The 23,065-nt window shown below is 41.2% G+C and overlaps 1 protein-coding gene and 1 long non-coding RNA gene across 3 annotated transcripts in view; one reads left to right on the forward strand and one right to left on the reverse strand.

The window, feature by feature from the left end:
* The window catches only part of LOC144588344 (uncharacterized), a 28,590-nt gene extending 20,130 nt beyond the window's left edge, over positions 1–8,460 (forward strand). The window contains exon 2 of the long non-coding RNA XR_013543857.1: positions 2,949–8,460. This is a non-coding gene — a long non-coding RNA (uncharacterized LOC144588344). The remainder of the gene's footprint in view (positions 1–2,948) is intronic.
* NRG3 (neuregulin 3) overlaps positions 1–23,065 on the reverse strand; it is an 873,187-nt gene that overhangs the window by 236,121 nt on the left and 614,001 nt on the right. For both annotated transcript variants that reach the window (XM_072995066.2, XM_072995065.2), the window contains exon 3: positions 11,752–11,825. In XM_072995066.2, coding sequence (XP_072851167.1) covers positions 11,752–11,825 — 74 coding nt within the window. The remainder of the gene's footprint in view (positions 1–11,751; positions 11,826–23,065) is intronic.

Raw genomic sequence — 23,065 nt, forward strand, 5'->3', positions numbered from 1 at the left:
ATGCCAAACAGGATAATATTTTTTTGTGTGTGTGTTAAAAACGATTAAGAGGATACAGGGCACCTTTAAAACTTAGGTCACATTATTGTTCAATGTTAATGGGGTACAAAACTCTACCTGCATAATTGTGCTTTATCTCTGTTGCACAGTGGTGATTGTGAAGGTTTTCTGTGTGCATACATAGGTGGCTAGTTAGCTCAGTGAGAAGACATAGTGAACGTCAGGTGTTTGATTCCCCACTGTGCCTCCTGGGATAATAGACATCCTGTGTAGCCTTGGGCAGGCTGCACTGTCCCAGAGTGTCCACAGAAGAAGGACAAATCATTTTGAAGAAGGGAAGAATAAATAATTTCTGACTACTATATACCTAGAACAATCTGAGAAGTGTCCTCAATTGTTGGAATCAATTTCATGGCATAAAATTAATTAACTAATGACTGGATTTTTTTAAAAAAAAATGTTGACTGAGACCAAAAACCATTTATACAATCTTTTCACTTCCAGTCCTTGAAACCTTCAGAAGAAGACCTTTTCCTGGTCCCAGCATCATCCCAGGCATTTTGGGTGAGGACCTAAGAGAGGGCACTTCTGGTAACTGCTTCCTGTCTATGGAATCTCCTGCCTCATGGAGGTACGTTGGCCCCATCCTAACAATTCTGCTACTCATAGGTGAAAACCTTCACTTTTAATTTGGCTTTTGACTTCTAAATGCCCTTGCAGGACTGTACCTTTTATAAGGTGATGCCGTATATTTTTGTCAGCATACATATATATATATATATCTTTTTAGTTGTTGTACACCACTTGGTGTCCCTTTCTACAATGAAAAGCAGCAAAATATTTATTATTTAACTTACCCTTTTTGTGTTATTGTCACCAGAGAAAGTAGAGAATAACTTATGAGATTCCTCTGTCAAGAAGAAGAAAACTATGTCCACCAACCATCAATTATGATGAGAAGTAATAAACAGAAGTTCATGGTGGACTGATCATCACTCAGGTCAACAAGGACCATGTCAGATGCAATAGCCCCTGGACATCTGGTGACAAATGGGCTACAGGGCTCAGCAGACCCTGTTGAGGGACCAAGACAGGCTGCTGCAAAGCTAATGGAATAAGGAAAAACAGCATATATACTAAATTGATATTTAACAGATACTTAAGTCTTCGGTTAAAAGTTGTATGTTATATAATACCAGTCAATGGTTTTATAATTTTGATTGACCGTGCCTAGTATTTTCAAAAAAGAAGAAGAATATTGAAACTCAAGTGGCATTAACTATTGATTTGAAAGGAGGGGCTGCAATTTGCTCTTCTGCCTCAGGCAGCAAAATGTCTCAGGACAATCTTGCCAGTCCTCCAGTTCTCTATCCACTGCATGACTCTGACTTTTAAAGCAATTGCTACAAGGCAGGAGCTGTGCAGCTGCATGTGGTTCACTGAAAAGCAATGCTTTTCTACCAACCTGGCTCCTATAAATATTCCATATTGGTCACCACAGGGAGTTTCAGTTCATTCTGTGAAGAAAGGTCAGTGCGCTTTTCCTTCCTCTGTACTGTTAGATTAGGTTTGTGATGGTGGCGCTCATGGCAATACCAGGGCATTATGTTATAAATAGCTGACTCATTACTGTTTCGTTTGCAAAATGTTACCACTTAACACTTCTCTGAGAGCTGTTTTTGTCACAAAGCTTGATCACCAATCATGCTAAATCTAAACTCTAAATAAAAACAAGAGCTGGAAAATATTCTAGAGTCAGCTTAGCTGGAATCATTTATTGCAGGATTCAACAGCAAAAGGACCCTTGGCTTGCTCTGTCTTTATTAACAGAAAGGCAAAAGACTATTGGCTTTTAGAATGGCCATGTATACATCAGCAAAAAGGAGCAACCCATTACCAAAGAGGACAAGAGAACAGTTATGTGAAACAATATGTACAGAAACAAATTTAGAAAACTATTTTTTTTATTAAACAGAATTACCATGCATCTAATTTGAGTGGAGAAGGCAGTAATCAGGTGACCTGTGTGTCTGCAGTCAAATGTCCATTGTGGATGGGCAACATAATGGCCCTCAAACACCCTCCTTATGCTTTTGTGGTTTTTACTGCAAGTGGATACCAGCCAATCCTTCAAAAGGAGGATAGTTTTCTGGCATTCCTTCAAATAGAGGATCATCTTTCATAAATGAGCATCTGTGCCCCCCATCTTCCCAACTAATAAATCTGTGCATAGAAGCAACATGAGATATAGCAATGGGCAGGTGCAGATATTGAGTTCCGTGAGAAAGAAGAATGTAAACTAACTACCCCCCCCCTTTTTTTTCTGTTCGGGGTAGCATTTTTCACATATGGGAAATAACTCTGTGATGGTGAAATACTGTTTTCCCAATTGTTCTGTAGGGTCACTATTTTTTACCATAGAGCAGAGCCTGGAGAGCAGATGGACGTAACACACTGGATACAATAAAGCTGCAATTTTCTACTTTTACTGCCCCCATTCCTACTTTTTTTTCCCTTACTGATGCTGAAATAGAAAGAGCACCCCATCTCTAGGGCAGCCTTTAGTTTTGTTGGACATTGGATGTCATTTAACATCCAGCTTACTTTCTTCCATCTGGTCTTTTTATTTTTTTAATATTTTTTATTTTTTTGGTGTCGTGATTACGTTTTGACTTTCGTTGACTCACTTTTCTGACTCTTCATCGGTGGCCTCTGGCCACCTAATAAAGACTGTTCTTGTACTGTGTGAAAAGCCGCCTCTGGTTGACAAGCAGGATCCTCCAGGAAGAATAGCAACAAGGAGATGTACCAAGACTGCCCAGGATATTTTGCTGTCTGAAGCCAAAAATAAACATCACATGTAATAGCAGTTGGATTTTTAAAAATAACAACAACAGTGATTGGGCAGCATCCTCCATTCTAGCTGAGGCAACCAGCTAAGTTCTGAGGTATAGCGCACAGCTCTCTCCTGCTTCATTTTGCAGCCTGCCACTTCCTAGCATCAGGTACATGAGGCAATTGCCTTACTTTGCCTAATAGCAGGAAATGCTTCTTCTTAGTCCATAGAATAAGCCAAAGTAAAAGTATGAAAAAAGTGTTATTGTACCTCAGGATGAAAAAAACTACATATAAAACTGAGGGTGAAGCACCCCTAATACATACATGAGAAGCTTGCTAAAATACAACCTCAATTACGTTTCTGTCTTTTTCAGCTTTGAGTTTCCTTTCCAACCTCTTCTTCCACCAGCCACTTTTCATCTCATCTCGCTGTGTCCATTTTTGTTTGAAAACAAAAGGTCAGCCGGTAACGTCCTCATGAAATTATCCAATGTGGCACCACATTGGTATCAGTATCACATGATTTGCTGTTTCACCCCTCAGAACTTCATCTACGCATTAGCACAAAATTTAATTTAGTTAGCTAACATGTTATCCTGTTGACTTTGCTGAACCATGTAATCCTATTTGCAGGCATTTGCTGAACACTGTGAACAGTGGGGTGAGGGAACAGAGCTCATAAAAATATGGGGATACACATTATAAATGACATTGATCTCAAGCAGAATCTCTGCAAGAAGTGATTTTTCCCCATTTGTCACTTACTTGCCTGCAAGGTACATGAAAAATGTAGTGAAATGTAAGCCAGATTTTTTTTTCCGAATACTTGCTAGATCTGGCTGTCAGGAAACTGCATCAATAGGGTCACAATACTCTTGAGGAAATCATGAGCAAAAGGACCATCATGCAATGCTTCCTCATCTCCACTGGGTTGTTCCTTGCCTTATGGGACACATAGTAGTTACAGCCTAGGACCCTTGACTAGTAGGGTGACAAATCATGTGAAAACTTGTGCGCATATAGATGTTCCCAAGAGGACACTGGCCTGGGATGGATGGGGGGGGGATGCTCTTTCTCTGAATGACTCTTTTACAATTCAAACTCGAACCACAGAGAGTTGGGCCCAATAGGGATGTTTGGTTTTTTTTTTTTTAATCACTGAATTCTTTGTAGTCATTGGTTTAGGCTGTCTTTACTTGATGAGACATCTCAATTAATAATTTTCAAGCCCTGAGAGATTCCTCCCTTCCAGAGAAGGACATGATAAGGGGTGCCATGTTTTCTCAGTACGCGCTTCACAGTTTGCACATACAGCCTCTGCCCAAAACTGGTATCCTTCCCCTTTGAGAAACAAAGCACATCCACAGCACACTCAAAAAGAAACAGTTGATAATCTTTTCAAAATGTGAAACTCCCTCGTATGCTTGTGATCCTTGGCATCCTTCATTCTGCATCATTTGCACTATCTGAGTGAAACGTGTTTTGCTGCATTAAAATATGTAAAATTCTGCTTGATTTGCAGAAAAACTGTTTTCTTTTCCTTCTCTTCTCTTCTTGGACAGCCAAGTACCTTTGTCCCCTCATGTGGTAAGGATAATAACATCGAAGCTCCTCATTCCCACATTGGAAAGAGAGGACAAATAGGGATTCCCACTCATAGGGCGCGGAAGTGGCTAAGACAGATGTGATGTAACACTGCAGAACTCTCTTCAGATTAATTGCCTGTCCAGATTGCTTTCCATGGCTATTCTCAGATGCCTTCTCCAGATGACCCCTCTTGCTTCGATTCATTTCCTTGGGCGTCAAGCGTTATTGCCGTTTAAATGCAAAATGCTCCTGCTTGGAGGCCAGTAAATGCAATCTGACAAGTTACTGAAACAATTTCACCTCATCCATCCATGTGGAAGTAGAGGAGAGCTGATTAAAGACATGGATAATGATGGCAACAGCGTGATACCATATTACACCTGCATGCTGGGTCACAAAAAAGAGCTTGGTATGGATGTAAAATAGACCAGAGTTGAATAAACTGCTTGCTGAAAAATTCCAGAGGCATTAAAATACCAAACTTCATTGCTTGGATATGAACTCATAAACATACTGGAGAGAGATGGGAACAGAAGCTGCCTTAGATACGCCAGGGGTTGCTAATGATTTTGTCAGTTTTAGTCTCTTTCTTTGTGAGAGATGTGGGGTGAGGCAAACAAGAAACCATTGCCATCTTGGAAAACCCCTTATATTTTCTCTCAAGAAATGAGGACACCTAGTTCCTTTGAAGAGCAAACTGTAGGAAGGTAGGTGGCCCTTCCAAAGTTGGCAAACCTTCCGAGTATGTTCTCTCAGGAAGAACTAGGGATAGCTAGATGGAAAGTGGATCTAGAGGGGCAAGAGTTCCGCAGTAGAATGCATGTTAACTTGTACTTCCCCTTAATCTGTGAAGGTGCTATGTCGACACCGAATGAAAATCAAAATGCTCTTTTTTGGAAGCCTCTCCTATGGAGGTAATGCTTAAATATATAACTTAAAGAAAAGCATGCCCAAATGCAGAAGGATGATAATTTTTTTCTAGGTTAAATGGAATGTTCTCCATTTAGGCCCTGGTCACAGGAGGGAAACGCTATGTAGTTAGCCACCAGTTATGTCAGTATTTTTTTCCTGGTCAGACACCGCAGAGTTAAGATCAAGATATTTTCCTGGCTAGTGGTATAACTGAGGAACATTTCCCCATCACAAGGAGGGTTGTGTTATTTTTTACCTCTGTTGTACCGGTGCATTTCTTCCCGAGATTGCCTGTGTGCACGACCTGCCCTGCTTTTCAGAACTGAAGACAGGAAGGTGGCCACCATTACTGCAGCGTGCACATTTTTCTTTTTTTCTTTTGCATGCCTGAAACATCAATATGTTGGTAAAAGTATGCCACTGGGAGGGAGAGGCACCACTATTACATTACTTGCGAGTAATTTTTTTTTCTTTCCTGTGGGAAGATACATTGAAATGTCGGTGTGCCAATGTGTGTATGTGTGTGATCACCAGTTCCTGATCAATGCTCCCAGAGCCTAATTTTTCTAACCAGAGACTAGATATTGTATGAATTCCAACTGCAAAATACTTCAGGTATGTGAATATCTCTTCCAACACTTAATGGGTGCTTCTTGGTTCAGGATTATGATAATAATCCTGAACCAAGAACCAAACACTTGGCACCACCATAAGGAAAAGGAAGGCAGCTGCTTCAGGTAAGCAGATATTGAATAGTGCAAAACATAACGGGAAACAGTTGAAGAGGAAAGACAGGTAGCCAGCCTCACAACGCATGAGCTACTCTGCTGCTGTCAGGTACACTGGAGGATGCTGTCCTGTAAATTGGGTTCAAGGAAGATTCAGCAGCCAAGTCAGCCAGCTTTTTCAGGTGGAATGGGGAGAGGGACATATTGTCCTTTGCCTCAAGGATCAAAGCACACACACACCCTTGCTGCTTCCTTTTCCTTTGGTTAATCATATACAGACTCCAATCCAGTCAGGAATCACAGAGGAAATGGGTATGTGATGCAGTCAATTTGGTTTGATTGTATAATGTTATATAATCTTGGGCCATCAAATCAATTCTGATTTCCAGCAATCCTTTTCAAAGTTTTCTAGACAGAGAATGCTCAGAAGAGGTTTCTCATTCCCTTCTTATTCTGCAGGCATGCTGGGACTGAATGTGTTTTTAATATTATTTTTGTGTACCATTTCGTAGAGTGGTAGATGTTTAATCTCTCTTTTTTTAGTATTTGGTTTTTTTTTAATAATTATTATTTTATTTTATAATACAAAAAACCCCACCAGAAAAAGATACATAACAACAAAAATACAGAAAACATACAAATAATAGTGCTTATTATAAACTAAATTCTAACATGTACCCCATACCCATGGGATTCTATTTAATAATATTTTATTACAGATTACCTCTTCAAAATTATATTGAGTATTCTTTAGAGGCTTTCCCCCTTCCTTTCACTAACACAAATTCCACAAATTTACCCCAAATATCATTTTTTAAGTATTTGTATACTTGTTGTTCTTAGCTTTAAACATTGCCCTTAATGAAGCAAGTCACCTTTGTATACTCATTGTTTTCAGCTTTAAATATTGCCTTTTAATTATGTAAGCTGCTTTGGGTCCTTTTTAAGGTGGAGGAAAAATACTGTAGTTAAATAAATAATAGTATTAAATAAATAAATAAATAAATAAATAAATAAATAAATAAATAAATAAATAAATAAATAAATAAATTCATGACGCAGTGGTTAAACCGCTGTACTGCAGCCAAAACTGTGCTCATGACCTGGGGTTCAATCCCAGGTAGCGACTCAAGGTTGACTCAGCTTTCTATCCTTCTGAGGTTGGTAAAATGAGTACCCAGCTCGCGGAGGGGGGGGGTCAATGTGTAGCTTGCATAATTAACTTGTAAACCGCCCAGAGAGTGCTTGAAGTGCTATGGGGCAGTATATAAGCAGCACACTTTGCTTTTGCTTTTGCTTAAATTGTGCAGCTTGCCCAAGGCCACACAGGCTGGCTCTTCTGGGTGCACAGTGGAGAATTGAACTCCCAGTCTCTGGCTCTGCAACCAGATACCTAACTCACTGAAGGATGTTTCAGAGGACAAACATTATGAATATGAGTAAGAAAGAAAAAACTTTCCTTTCTTTTTTTCTCTTCTATTTTTGCACATTTTTTTTAAAAAATGCCTTCAAAACCAAGAAGAATCCTTGCCCTTACCCAAAATGTTCACAGAAAACTATGACGTTTCAACCTAACCATACCACTCTTATGAAACTCAGTCCACTGGCTCCTGGCCACTGGTTTGCAATGCAGCCAGTGTTTTCCAAGTACTGGGAGGGATATAAGGATATAAGTGCCCATGGCTTTCTGCCCCTACCTCAAAGGTGCATAACAGATATGTGAGTTTCTGTCAGCATGATACCTGCTACAAAGTGCCCATCTCAAGGACATCATCAGCTAGAGCACTTGTTGGAAGATATTTTGCTGACAAGACATCAGACACATGAGAAGTTAAAAGAACAGAGGTCAAATGGATATCAGGAAGGTTAAATTCAGCAATGGTGCCTGTCGTACCAAATATGTTCCCTGCAAAAAGTTCAGAAAAAGATTTCCTGATTCATTCCCGTTAAGATCTCACATGCAATTTTTATTCAGTATTTGCTTGCAGCCTGAATTCTAAACAGGTTTGCTCCCCCCAAATTATTCTGTATGAGATCAAATGCTCACTAACTCTTAACATTCAGATACTGTGCAAATACTTTGGGGGGGGGGGTTCATACAGTATAAACTTTAGACACTTCATATTTAATTTCAGTATTTCAGTCAGAATCCAAATGTCTCAGGTGGGTGTCTCAAGCAGCTTTTCCCAGTCAGGTGGTCACTTTGGACTTCAGTTCCCATCAGTCCCTGTGAGCATGTGGCAGGTAGAAGTTGAGGAATGTTAGTCTAAAGTCCTTCGGTGCATACATAGGGATTATTGTCCAATTTAACTTGGATTGTTGTCTCTTTTGCAGCTTTGGAATCCTCTCTAAAGAGTCTATCAAATGTTATGGGCAGCTTTCTAGAGGTTAAAAATTAAGTGTGTGAGGGGAAATTATGGGAAAGGTGGACCTAGACAGCCCAAGCTCACAACAACAAGAGGTATTTGCCTCTTGTTGATTTCACCATTTTATTCACATATTTCAGAATTAACCTTAGGCATATGCATCGCTTTTGGAAAAAATGTACTGAAATGGAGTAAAAAATCAGGGGCATCTGTGCAATTCTGGGAAGACCAGGATGGGGGAAAAGGATGACTGTTCACTCCCAAGGTGAAGCAATATCACAATAGATCCTTTGTTTTACCTTTGGAATTAATAAGGTTGAAAAGGTAGTTAATGGTTGGAACTGAGGAAAAGGTAAATTGAAATTAATGGACTAAATTGAGCTACTGATGCCCAAGGAGAAGAGAAGAGATAGTTTAAACCCACCCACTACAGCCTGAGAAATCCCCTAGACCAGTGGTCCTCAACCTTGGGCCTCCAGATGTTCTTGGACTACAGCTCCCAGAAGCCTTCACCACCACCTCTGCTGGCCAGGATTTCTGGGAATGGAAGTCCAAGAACATCTGGAGGCCCAAGGTTGGAGACCACTGCCCTAGACATTCTGAGGTGCCGAGAAGAGCCTTTTTTACATTCTGGAACATTTCCCTCTCTCTTTGTTCTCTCACTCAGTTTAGCTCAGTAAATGTTGCTGAAATATACTGTAAGGATCAAATGTGTGTGTGTGTTTATATATGACTGTGGAAATATTATTTCTGTATCAGCTTTGAATGACAGATCATACAATTAGGATGCTACATAAAGTCACGGGTATTTGTATTTGTAATTCCCTCCAGTCATGGGATTTTTTTAAAAGAGAGCTCTTGGATAATGTTTATATCCAATTGTATTTGAAAGATAACAGGCAATGATAGACAGTATTTTATACCATCTCATAATTAGCATGTTACAGATTTAGCCCTTTGGATAATATTAAAAAATTAACATGCAGTGGTACCAGTAAGTGACAGTGCTTGAAAGCTGAAAAGCAGTGGGAATTAACAGCGGAGTATACTTGTTACATAACATGAGAATTAACTGTCCTCCCACTTTTGCTAACTTAGATGCATGTTCCTATGCCTTCTTCTAAGCCTCCCTCTCACATCCAGAAATCTATTTAGTGACAGTTCATGGTCTCAGCAGGGAGGACATCTCAGCCCTCTTTTTAAAGTGGGCTAAGCCTCCCCCTCTGGTCATGAGTCACCTACAGCAGTGGTTCTTAACCTTTGTTACTCGGATGCTTTTGAACTGCAACTCCCAGAAACCCCAGTCAGGACAGCTGGTGGTGAAGGCTTCTGGGAGTTGCAGTCCAAAACTCCTGAGTAACCCAAGGTTAAGAACCAGTGACCTACAGTATGCATTTACTATTATGAACAAACACATGCACCACTCAGAAAATTATCTCTTGTGTTTCTTGCTTGGAGAGGACAGGAGTACCATACCCCCTAGCTAAGCCCCGCTTCACCAACCTGCCCACAAGCCCTGCCCTTTGAGGTCTATCCATTCAAAGGAAGACCTGTATGCACAAAGGTTTCCCCAACTATTGTTCTACTATTGCCTGTTGCCCAAGGCTCCTGCAACGTGCCGCCAGACACCCCACTCATATCTTCTATCAAGCCCACAGTGCAGGCAACAGGGCCACTGGAAGTCACATGGTGCTTTCCTCCTTCTCCTGTCCGTGTGTTTAATGAGTGCACAAAGGGCTTTCTTAAAGGGGGCTGCAGAGATTATAGAGTCCAGCTTGGCAGTCAGTCGGACAGAGTATGGAAATGAAGGAAATTGCCAAGCCTTTCAGACATAATCAAGCCCAAGACTTCTTCCTACGTCCATCTGTATCTGGATCAACATGCATCTACATTCATAGAAGTCATCGCTTTCCTGTGCTACCTAATGAATCTAGAGCATACACAATCTGGGTCAGGCTAGATCTACAGTATTGCAGTTCGACCTAAAACTATGAATGAAGGATTCTGCAGATCAATGACTGAAGGAAAGAAAAGCTAAAACTTGAAATGTGGCTGGCACTAGACCTATTAGTGGACCGCAGTGCAGTATAAACATGTGCTCAAGAGTGTATTAGATATTGTATGAATGCAAATACTTCCCTGTGTCTATGTTTTGTTTTGTTTTGTGTTACCCCCTTTTCCCTCCCTGTAGTTGTATCCTTTTATGGTTGTTTGTGTGTTATATAAAAATATTACTTTAAAAAATATATGTGTTTCTTCATGTTGAGTCTGCAGATGTTGTTGTGCCGTATCCCAGAATCTCCAATCACTATGGCTAACCATTAGGGATTCTGAGAGCTGTAGACTAGCAAATCCAAGATTGGGAGCTGTAGAAAGAAGCATCCAAATCAGAGGAACAGGTATAGATCAGCTTCATTTTCCAAACTGCACTTTCCAGATGTGTTTGATTTCAACTCCCATAATCCTACAGCCAGCACATGGAGGCTGAACATATCTGGGGGGTATCAGAGAAGCGGAGGCTGATACAAATACCACCTTGGTTTTAAACACACTATTCTGATTGATGACACATGTTCTACGTTAGTAGAACTACCATGTCCAATTGTTTAAATTTTTAACTATGTGCCCATTCCTAAACAAATGGAGAAGGAGATTAATTTGTTTTAAGGCACCACAGTTAAAGTATCCAATCTGCATTATGAGAAAGGGCAATCAGACACATTGTGTGTGCTCTTCCATGGGTTTTCTGCCATGCAGTCATTCCTGTGCAGGTTGTACAATCAATCATACAATGGACTGCTCACGAACAATGAAGACCAACTGTGTGATTACCCTTCTGTGTTCCATAAAAACCCAACAGAATCCTGGTTGAAGGAATGTTTTAAAATAACAGCTAGTACCAGCCATGCAAACTACAGTGGGTATCACAAGACATCCAGTATAGTTAAACAATAGGTTGTCTCAAGGAGCGTCTTAGTAAAGTTCAAAAACATGGCAAAGAACAATAGCAAATTTTTAAAAAAAACAAAATAAAAAACACAGATTTTGCCATTAAGATAATACAGTTCATGATTTGTATTTCATGTTTACCCCCACATTGGACATTTATTGGTACAAAAATGATATTTAGCTCTGAATCCTTAGAAAACCTAACATGAAGTGGAAGATCTGGCGTATTTGTCTACACAAAATACTTTACACACTTCTGAAATGAGTTATGATGGAGTCTTGACAATTAACAAAAGGTCACATTCTTATGGCAAAGGGCTCCTTTCAGCATGTAATAAAGACAGAAGGAAAAAAAGAAACATTTCACATACTTGGATCTGACAAGATTGAGTCAGTTTTCGGCAAAAATTGGTCACAGCGGACTCCTTGGTAGCCCTCTTTGCACCTGGGAAAAAGGGGAAAAGTGACAAACATACGCATGCGGTAGTAACAGGCTAATTTCAAGACATGCCTCAACTGGAAACACTGCTCCCAAGGCTACAGCTTAGCTAAAACATTTTCAAACATGAGACACACCCATGACAATGGTTTTCCAGCTTTCTTTCTCCAGTGGTCCACTTCTAAACTTTATTGCTACTGAAAAATGCACCTCTGCCACTGGATGGAACTTGCCACACAGGATCTTTGGACACTGTGTAAAGTGGTGCTTTGTTTACACAGGATGTTGGCCATGCCCATTGATCTCAGTGTGAAACACTGTGTTGCACCGCCTTAGCTGACACTAGGACTACCTCTTCTAGGAGCAGAGCAGCTTCAGTGCTGTGGCATATCCAAGCTGAGCCTTTCCTGTTGAAGGACACCTACTAAATTAGCCCCATGAGGTTCTTGCAACCAGAAGAGTTCTCATGCTTCTATGTATTTGTTCTGATGCCTCAAATTTACATGGCACCACTTTCTTTCAGCTGCATATCTTGGAAGCATGTAACCTAGTTTTCTGGGTGCACTTTTTGCTATGTATCACCTTCCCAATCAGAAGCCATCAATAAACATACAAATCCCAAGTATTTCTGAACGGCATTGATAAGTAGATATTTTAATATGCATAAGACTCAAGCTAAGGCCAATGTCACTTTTTATATATATAATAAAAACAGGAAACAACAAAAAGACAGCATTGATCTTTTAAAGCATAAGCATAAAACAGTCAGACTTCTCCTCTAATAAATTACTATTAAGCAGTTTTTAAAGTGCATGGATTTGAACATGGACTGCAATGTTCTAAATATAGCATTTGATGATGCCACTTTTCAAGAGTAAGGTCAGGGAAAGAAGATAGGGGAAGAAGGAGATTAGTATTCATGGGTGACCTGTCGGAACAGCAACGTCGATCTGAATCTTGGGTCTATATTAGGCAATTTTGGATGGTCCTTATCTGAGATAATATAAGATCCTTTAGTCAGAGGTAAAATAGCTCCCAACAATCTTGTCAACCTACTTCTGCCTATGGAATCAGGTGTGCTCTAAAGCCAGTTATCTTAACTATCCAAGCCCAGCAAGTTTCGTGAAACACATGGTTACCTTCCTATCCTATCATAAGGGCATAAGGACATTTAGTTATTATTGGCCAGAATCCTATTAGTAATCATGTAAAGTTTTCATAACTTGCTGTAGCTAAATGAGATGTCAGGACATGCATGGATGGTCATGTGCCCAACAGCACAATCAAAATATATTTACCACCTCATCGCTTAGATGTAATTAGTGCAAGCAAGTTATACAAGCCTTACAAAAACACCATCAGGTTTTCAGCCATTATTCATTCTCTTTGCAATTCAGTTTCAATGGTCTGAAGAATTGATTTTAATTTTTTATATGCTACTGTGGGTTGCCTTAGGTAAGAAAGTTAGTTATGTGCCATCAAGTCGGAACTGACTTATAGTGACCTAAATATGGCTTTTAAGGTAAGTGAGATATTTAAGGAATGGTTTTACCAGTTCCACGCTCCCAGTGAGTTTTCATGGCTGAGTGGGGATTCCAACCCTCATCTCCAGAGTCCCAGTTTATCGTTCTCTCCACTACACCATACTGGGTACCCAGGGAGAAAGGTGATATAAAAATGCATGCATGCATGCATCCATCCATCCATACATACATACATATATACATCCACATCATCCACAGCCCATTATCAAAACTTGACTTTGGAAAAAGTCCTTTTGGTGACTGCAATTACCAAAATCCTTCATTATCCTCAAATAACTTCTTCAGGCTCAGTTATAAACACAGTTGGACATTCAGTAACTAAGAATGTGGTCTCTGCTAAAAAAAGGATGCACTGATTGCTATTCACACATTGCTAATATGGCATTTCGTATTGTTTGGTCTTTCCTCGTAGCAGAGATGGAGACATTGCTTTTGGGGGACTACATCTCCCATAATTCTCCAGCCAGCAAAGCCACTGGTCTTGCTGGCTGGAGAATTCCAGGATCCAGAGTCGAAAAAGAAAGTAACTTTCTGAACCTATGCCCACAGTGGCATCAACCATAAGACTGAGCCAAAATTTGGCGGGAAAAACGGATGCAGGCAATTGGAGGTGTTCATTAACCAGGAGATCTTCAAGGCTGTACCAAAATCTTAACATGCTATGCCCAGGATCACAGTAGTTTCCAATCATACTGGAATCCCTGCAAGCATTTGTGTCTCCTAGCCATCCTCAACTGACAATGAATATTAGATTGTCTACAGAGCAATCCATAAACCATAAGCTATTGAACTCCTGACATCAGTAGGTATGTTTCTTAAAAACAATGTGAAAATCAATTTGTTGCCTTATTTATTTGGCAAGTAAATCAACTTAAAGTCTAAATATGTATTTTATAATACACAATTCTTATCATAGGGCACGCCTGGAGACAGCACAATAAAGAGCTTGTGTTCACAGCATGTTCTGAGTTAGGCATTAAAATGCACCAAAGTTATAGAAACTCAAGGCACAGGGGTCTAAATAACCTGAAGGATGCTTATGGGAAAATATCATAATGCATGCTAGGCATGAATCACGTTGTAAAAGTAGAGGTGTCAGCCAATATTCAAAGGAACAAACATAGCTGCTTCTCTATGTAATCAGTTATTACTACTGTCTTCCTTCTGCCCAAAGGCACCCAATAAAGTGGGTAATTAAAAATCAACAATTAAAACATTGCAGTAAAATATAAAATATTCTAAACCAAAGCACAAATAGTGATGGTAACAGCCTATAATCCATGTATTATGATGCAACTTTATCCATATACAGTTGCATTTAACACAAGTTCTACTGAGTCCAGTGGGACTTACTTCCAAGTCACAGTACAGTAACAATCTTCAGTTTGCTCCAGAACACACATACATGGATTTCTTTGGTAACAAGTCTCCCAGTGTGGTTGGGTAAAGACAACGGTGCTGATCCTTGTGCTTTCCAGCTTTACTTGGACGATCACGCACGACAAAACAAAATCCCTCCCTTAGGAAACATGGCTAGGAAACACTGGTTCAGACCGCACGGACACTTTAAAGTTAAGCACCAATGCCCTGAATTAGATTTGGAAGGCACACATTACATTTAAACCATACCTAGAAATGTCTTTCCTTTCAGGAAACATACATGTATCTCCATGGATGACAGACAACTAGTACTTGTGCCATTTTCTACCACAGGCAGACTGAACTCCCACCCCCAAAAAATATGCACTTCAATATTCCATGCGTCAAATGCTAAAGCAGGACTACATATTGCTGAGTAAAGAAATAGAGAAGGTGGAGAGGGACAGTGTTAAACCAAGGACGTGTGTGAGGCTGTAGTCCTGCTTACAAAGCTACTGCTACTTATTTACAGTTCCTCTCACTTGTTCTCCAGCACAGACCATAACTGACAGTGCGGGAGAAATAATCCCTAGCTCCTCTTTGATAACTTTTTAAGGAACCAAAGTCAAACAAAATCCTCACCCATCTGAACTAACCAACTATATTAAACCCAGCTATTCCCAGCCTGGACGGGAATGTGTTGTACCTGACTGCTTTTTGAGAGAGCCCCAATGAAGCCCCACAGATATGGTTGAATGTTCAGAGAGTCAAATTCAGATAGACATTTAAGAGCTAGCCACTCAAGTCTGGATATGAATGGAAGCATCTCTCACCCCTGATTTCCACCACACCTTAAAATTTTGTTTATATTCCAAGATATTTCCATTAGACTTATGAGCACATTTGCAAACACAAGCACGGAAGAAAAACAAATGTGACAATCACGCCAGATACACATTTCCCATTATATCCAGTTTGTTCTAAGAATGCAGTTGGTGCCACAGTAACAAATGAATCAGAGTAAGGAACAAGCCACAGCTGAACTGTGTGCATGTATTTCGGCGCCACCTCCTTTCTGGTCCCTAATTCCAAGCATCTCCAGTTGGGCAAAAGCTACTTTTAGGCATTTACTTGAAGTGTTCCAGTATAATGCCATTTGCCTATCCACCCTAAGGTTTAAAATTTTTCTCCACAAAAAGAAAGGCCCCAAAAAGCAGAGGGAATCATCAACAAAATCATTAGGCCCACAAGCACAATGCAAATGGTGTAGCTTTGCTACGAAAAGTTAAATAAGCATGGACAAAACTTGTGAAGGCTAACAGATACTGGTCATTGTTCTTATTAGCAATAAAAAAATCTCTGTGTGTGTGTGTGTGTGTGTGTGTGTGTGTGTGTGTTTGTTAAAAACCCTCTGTACTAGGTAATCTGGAGAAAAATAACTTTTTAGAGAGCAATGTTCCAAAATCTGGGCTGTATGTGTTGCTTTCTTTGATGAAGCCGGATCCCATTCATTCATTATGTCACATCCTCCTTGCTGATCAGAGAGTTATAATTCCATTCTCCAACCATTCTCAGTAGTGGCTTTAAAGAGCCACAGAGAATAGGCACATTCTCCTTTCTTTGGCAATGTTCTAGCGTCTAAGGATGTGAAAATCTCTCTGACTTCATTTTCTTGCAGTTCTTTAAATCCAGCCTCAATTTTCTTCCAATCTTTCTTTCATATTGGGTTGTAAAACTTTGGGTGTGATTAGAAAGCCAAATTATCTGAGCCTGGATCAGTTTTTATCATGCTACAAAGGGTCACTTCAAGGCGCAATATGTCATTTGGCGTGATCTGTACATCCACATGCAAGGACTGAAGGCTCTGTATCTCAAGGGACCTTGATTAGCGCAATCAAGACGGATCCAGGCTGTGATAATTCAGCCCAGATGTCACACCCAAAGTCTTACAAGAAAATTGAAAATGAAATACAGTGGGGCTTTGACTTATGAACTCAATCCGTATTGGAATGGTGTTCGTAAGTCAAAATGTTCGTAAGTCAAAGCACCATTTCCCATTGAAATGCATGGGAACGGGATTAATCCATTCCAGCATTTAAAAAAAAAACCAAAATAAAAATAAAAATAAACAGAGCAAGTCCCATGCTGGGACTGAAAAAAAAAACCCAACACCAAGCCTGAATCCCTCCCACCAACAAAATGATTAATTTTTTTTAAATAGCAACACCTTACCAGTCCGAAGCCTCCTCGGCCTCCTGGGCTTCCACCACCACAGCAACCAGGAGGCTTGAGCCTGGCCGGAATGCTTTGGCTGCTCGCCTCCTGCTCGCTCCTCACTGCCCTCTGTGGACCGATACCACCACTGGTGCCCGCCACCGGCTCCAGCTCCGGAACCAGCACCAGCAGCTGCTCACCATGAGAGCGCCATCCGTGTGAGCCGATGGTGGGAAATTCAAATTGCCTCCCCGCCAGGCTCTGGCTCCTGGTGCTGGTTCCGTCTGCGCGGCCTGCCTGCGGAACCGGCAGAAAGAAGGGAAAGCGGCTGAGGCAGAAGGCCTTCCTCCTGAGGCGAGGAAGAGGAGCACCAGTCTTCTTCCCTGAGACCCACAGGCACCTTCTGCCTGCCCAGCCGCGGGAGCCTTCCACACAGGGCAAGACAAGGCATGCAGGAGCAGAGTGTGTTGCCCTTTTGGCCAGGAGCAGAGTGTGTTGCCTTTGCTGGGCCGGGAGAAGAAGCAAGGACAAAGGCCAGCTGCCTGGCTCACCTCGCCTTCTCTGGTGGAACCCAAGGCAAGACGCCGAGATGGCTGTCAAAGGGAGGGAGGCAACGCGGCATGTAGGCTCCTTGCCAGCCAGCTTGCCCACCCTCGGTGGGCAGGGGAGGGCATCTTGTCTTGTTTGTCCTGGTCTGGCCTGTCCCAGCCCAGGAGATCAGGATCGCAGGATTGGAGCGGGTCTTTTGTGGGGAAAGTGCTGCTTGCGAAGAGCTTGGGTCCTGCTCACAGGCGGCCTGGGCAAAGCCAAACCCTCCCGTGCATGCCCGGCCAGAATGGGACCCGAGCTCCTCGCGAGTATCACTTTTCCTGCAAAAGACCAGCCCCAACCCTGCGATCCCAATCTCCTGGGCCTGGCTTCCCCACCGGGCTATGCCTCTGTGTTTTTTTTAAAATCTCCCTTCCCTTTTGCTGGAGTTGCGGCCAAGCCTGCAGATTCTCTCTCTCTCTCTCTCTCTCTCTCTCTCTCTCTGTGTGTATGTGTGTGTGTGTGTGTGTGGTGCTGATGTACCAATTAATGTCTGGAGATCTTGGCTCCAGGCGATTGAGCAGGGCTCCATGGGCTGACACCCTTTCTTCATCCGCTTGTGAGCCAAGCCCCCCCGTGTGGGGGGGAAGGGAAGCGAGCAGTGGGGACGGACCCAGTGCTGGGAGCCCGAGCCCAGCTGAGAGGCCATTTGAATTTCCCGCCCTTTTCCCCATGCCTTTTTTTGTTCGTAGATCAAAGCTCCAGCCACAAGTCAAAGCAAAATTTTGCAGCCAGAGTTGTTCGTAAGTCAAAATGTTCATAGGTCAGGGCATTCACAACTCAAGGCACCACTGTACATGGAAATTGAGACAGAGCTTTCCATTTCTTTTCAATTGTTGCTAACTGACAAAGTTTATGTGTCAAGTTGATGCACCAACCACCGATGCTGAAGAGGCTGAAATTGACTAATTCTATCAAGACTTACAACACCTTCTAGAACTGACACCTAAGAAAGATGTTCTTCTCATTATACGGGACTGGAATGCTAAAGAAGGGAATCAAGAGATAAAAGGAACAACAGGTAAGTTTGGCCTTGGAGTTCAAAATGAAGCAGGGCAAAGACTAATAGACTTTTGTCAAGAGAACAAGCTGGTCATCACAAACACTCTTTTCCAACAACATAAGAGGCGACTCTACACATGGACATCACCAGATGGGCAATACCAAAATCAGATTATGTTTTCTGCATCCAAAGATGGAGAAGCTCTATACAGTCAGCAAAAACAAGACCTGGAGCTAATTGTGGCTCTGATCATCAGCTTCTCATAGCAAAATTCAAGCTTAAACTGAAGAAAACAGGAAAAACCACTGGGCTGGTCAGATATAGTCTAAATCAAATCCCTTATGAATACACAGTGGAAGTGAAGAACAAATTTAAGGAACTTTGGTAGACAGAGTGCCTGAAGAACTATGGATGGAGGCTCGTAATATTGTACAGGAGGCAGCAACAAAAACCATCCCAAAGAAAAGGAAATGCAAGAAAGCAAAGTGGCTGTCCAACAAGGCCTTAGAAATAGCAGAGAGGAGAAGGGAAGCAAAATGCAAGGGAGATAGGGAAAGTTACAGAAAACTGAATGCAGACATCCAGAGAATAGGAAGGAGAGACAAGAAGACCTTCTTAAATGAACAGTCCAAAGAAATAGAGAAAAATAATAGAAAGCGAAAAACCAGAGGTCTGTTCAAGAAAATTGGAGATAATAAAGGAAAGTTTTGTGCATAGATGGACATGATAAAAGACAAAAATGGGAGGGACTTCACAGAAGCAAACAACATCAAGAAGAGGTGCAAGAATACACAAAGGAATTATAGCAAAAATATTTGGATGTCACAGATAACCCAGATAGTGTGGTTGCTGACCTTGAGTCAGACATCCTGGAGAGTGAAGTCAAGTGGGCCTTAGAAAGCATGGCTAACAACTAGGCCTGTGGATGTGATGGCATTCTAGTTGAACTATTTAAAATCTTAAAAGATGACGCTGTTAAGGTGTTACATTCAATATGCCAGCAAGTTTGGAAAACTTAGCAGTGCTCAGAGGATTGGAAAAGTCTACATCCAATCCCAAAGAAGGGCAGTGCCAAAGAATGCTCCAACTTCCGTACAATTGCACTTATTTCACACGCTAGCAAGGTTATGCTGAAAATCCTCCCAGGTAGGCTTCAGCAGTAAGTCGACCAAGAATTCCCAGAAGTACAAGCTGGATTCCGAAGGGACAGAGGAACTACAGATCAAATTGCTAACATGTGCTGGATTATGGAGAAAGCCAGAGAGTTCCAGAAAAACATCTCCTTCTGCTTCATTGACTACGCAAAAGCCTTTGACTGTGTGGACCACAGCAAACTATGGCAAGACCTTAAAGAAATGGGAATGCCTGACCACCTTATCCATCTCCTGAGAAACCTATATGAGGGATAGGAAGCAACAGTTAGAACTGGATATGGAACAACTGATTGGTTCAAAATTGGGAAAGGAGTACGACAAGGCTGTATATTGTCCGGCTCAAAAAGGAGACCCTTGTCTGGTAAATTATTTAAAGTAGGTATTCACTGGTAGGTTCATTAGCTACTGATAAGTTTCATTACACATCCATTGCTTTTTTGTTTTAAATAAGGGTGTGTCATTATTTCTTTTGGTTCATTTTTTCTTAAAAAAGGAAGAATTCTTCCATACATTTATTCATACATTTAGCAGAAAAAAGTCGAGAATTTCACCCTCCCAAGCTGAAGTTTTTGAGTGCTTCACTTTGAACCTCTGTGCATTCAATCATCCCTAGGGTGCTTAGTTATTCCTGCCCCCTACGGTGGGGGGAGGTCACTGGGATTGGCTATTCATCTTTATCTGTACATAGTAAGCAGATGCAAACCGATTAAGCATAAGCTCTGTTTTGGGGGAATGTGCAAAATCTGTCTGAATCAGCAGTATTGTGTGATTTCAGAGCAACTACAGGGTGGAAGAAAAAGTTCCTGTTTATTTACAGGGCAGAGCAACAGCCCCAACAAATCCTTCGCATCCCATGCATGCAATTTATGGAGCTAAGAAGAGGGCCGGTGATTTGAACGGACAGAAGGAGAAAGTGAAAGTAATACAGTAGCCATTCACTGAGCAATAGGTGGCAAAGGAGAAGGCAAGTAGTAGCTGAAACCACAAATAAAGCCCAACTTCCCCCTTGGGCATTCCAACCACTGAGGCATTATGGAGAGCTCAGAATGAGACCACTGCACTAATATATCCCTTTCCAGCTGCTCTGGCAGCAGTTTTACAAAGCTGTGGAGTGACCAAAAAAGTTTTGTCACTGTTTACACAAGGGGGGGTAAGACAATCGTTATATAGCACTTGAATCTGTAAGTTAAGTTGGAGTTCTTGCAACCTCGCATGCTCCTTTCTGGGCTGGGGTTACTGTCAATCTATCCAGCACTAACCAATCATTCCTTCCCTGACTCTGAGTTCAAAGAGAGCCCCACCTCTCTGGTGAGGTTTCTCTCCCTTTCTGTTGTGTGTTGGCAGTCCATACTCTGTTAAGGCCTGTTGCTGATAACAGCCAGTCACGTGTGTTATCTGTTATCTGTTCACTTTAAGTAAACAGCTACAAAAATCTTTCTCCAACTAATGTATCGGAGTGAGTTATTGAAACTTTGACAGTAAATGAGAAAAGGGGTGGACTAATCTGGGAACTTGAAGCTATTCTTCTCTGTGAATCCCTGCACATCTGCTACATGGCTGGAGAAATTTAACCAAAGTTCAAAACTCTGCAACAAGTCACACTATGAGTGTGTAACCTCTTCTAAGCCATAGTCACTCGTCTTTCTCTTCTTTTGCGGAATTTGGTTTTTGAAAACCTGGGTTTGCACCACTTGAATAGGAGAAGGATTACATAATGTGTGTGTTTCAAATTCCAGGGGTTCCAGAGATTATTATGCACAATGAATAGACTCTTGATAAAGGCCACAAAACAAGTGAAGAGGTATGTGAAAAATAAGAAGCTCAGAGTGCTTTGAAACTGCTGGTGTTTCAAGCATGATCAGGAACCAAATAAGGACTTTTGAGATGCTACACATCATGGATGCTTCATTGTCAACCTTGGATTCCTAATGTGTGATATATGTATTGGCTGATATGTATACTATACTTTGTCATTGTTCTGTACTACTTGCTGTACAGTGTGAGGTGGTGGTGTTATAATCAATTACACTCTTCTTGTTAGACACATTTAAAATGTTTATTGCATTGAATATTATGTTATCAAATACATTGTTAAGCAGCGTATTTAAGCATTATGGAGTTTTTTCAGTAGTAGTCATTTAAAGAATGCAGAAGAAAGTGTAACTGACAGATTTCTCCACTCCTTGTTAAAAAGGAACAACCTGACTAAAGCAAAATGGTTAGAATTAGAGATGGGGATGAATAAAAAAAGGACTGTTTTTTCAATGAAAATAGCCAATTTGTTAAATATTCATTGATCCGTATTCATCAAATTTTAAGTCCCAACAAATACGGATCGACAAATATTTCCCCGTTTTTATTTGTCCTTCATAATTATATATATGAAAAAAAACATTCTGCCTACCGGCTGCCAATCAGCTGATCGACAGGTCGATAGGCAGCCAACCACCCCCACAGTCACCCACCCCCATGGTCTACCCCCACCCCCTTCCTCTCCTTACCTTAGCCCCCCACCCCTGCCAACACCCCCTTACCGAAATTGCCATTGCCGCTGCCAAGGTCTCCATCTGGCCTCCACAGCCACAGCATGTAAAAAGGGAGACTGACTGCCTTTGTAAAGATGGTGGCTCCAGCTTCATTTAGGGTAGGGAAGCCGCAGTTGCCTTCTTTGCAAAGGGCAGCCTGGATTCCCTTAGCTTGCCTTAAGCACAGAGGTGAGGGTGGAATCAGTGGGGCAGTTGCAGCAGGAGAAAAGGATTCCATTGTCAATGTTTACATGGCATGCTTAACAGAAGAGTCCACCCAATGGCTATATTCAAGCATTATTAAAAGACCTAATTATCAATGGGCTCACCTGCAGCCCTGGGAAAAAGAATTTTGATATATAACCACTCCAGGTATAAAATGGTCCAACTCCACAGTTTTCATTGGATTTGGCACAGATGAAATTGAAATAAAGACCAGTAACTACATGACATAAAGCTAAACCCAGGGAAGCCCAGTGGGGAATTGGTTTGGTTTTTTGTTTTTAGTGGGGAATCATCTTTATTTAGTTGGGTCAGAAGAGATGATTTACATTTGCTCTGTGCTGCCATCACTCTGCGGCTCTTTCTGCCCTATATAATTGTTTGATCTGATATAAAGGGGCACTTGTAGGGTGAGCCCCTGTTGTCTCCAAATAGATTTTTTTTAAAAGCTTTAAAATCCAGTGTTGAAAGGAATTAGCACTATGCCACTTTGGAATGAATGAATGAATGAATGAATGAATGAATGAATGAATGAATGAATGAATGAATGAATGAATGAATGAATGAATGAATGAATGAATACATACATACATACATACATACATACATACATACATACATACATACATACATACAT

Source organism: Pogona vitticeps, chromosome 3, assembly GCF_051106095.1.
Source record: "Pogona vitticeps strain Pit_001003342236 chromosome 3, PviZW2.1, whole genome shotgun sequence".
Taxonomy (NCBI): domain Eukaryota; kingdom Metazoa; phylum Chordata; class Lepidosauria; order Squamata; family Agamidae; genus Pogona; species Pogona vitticeps.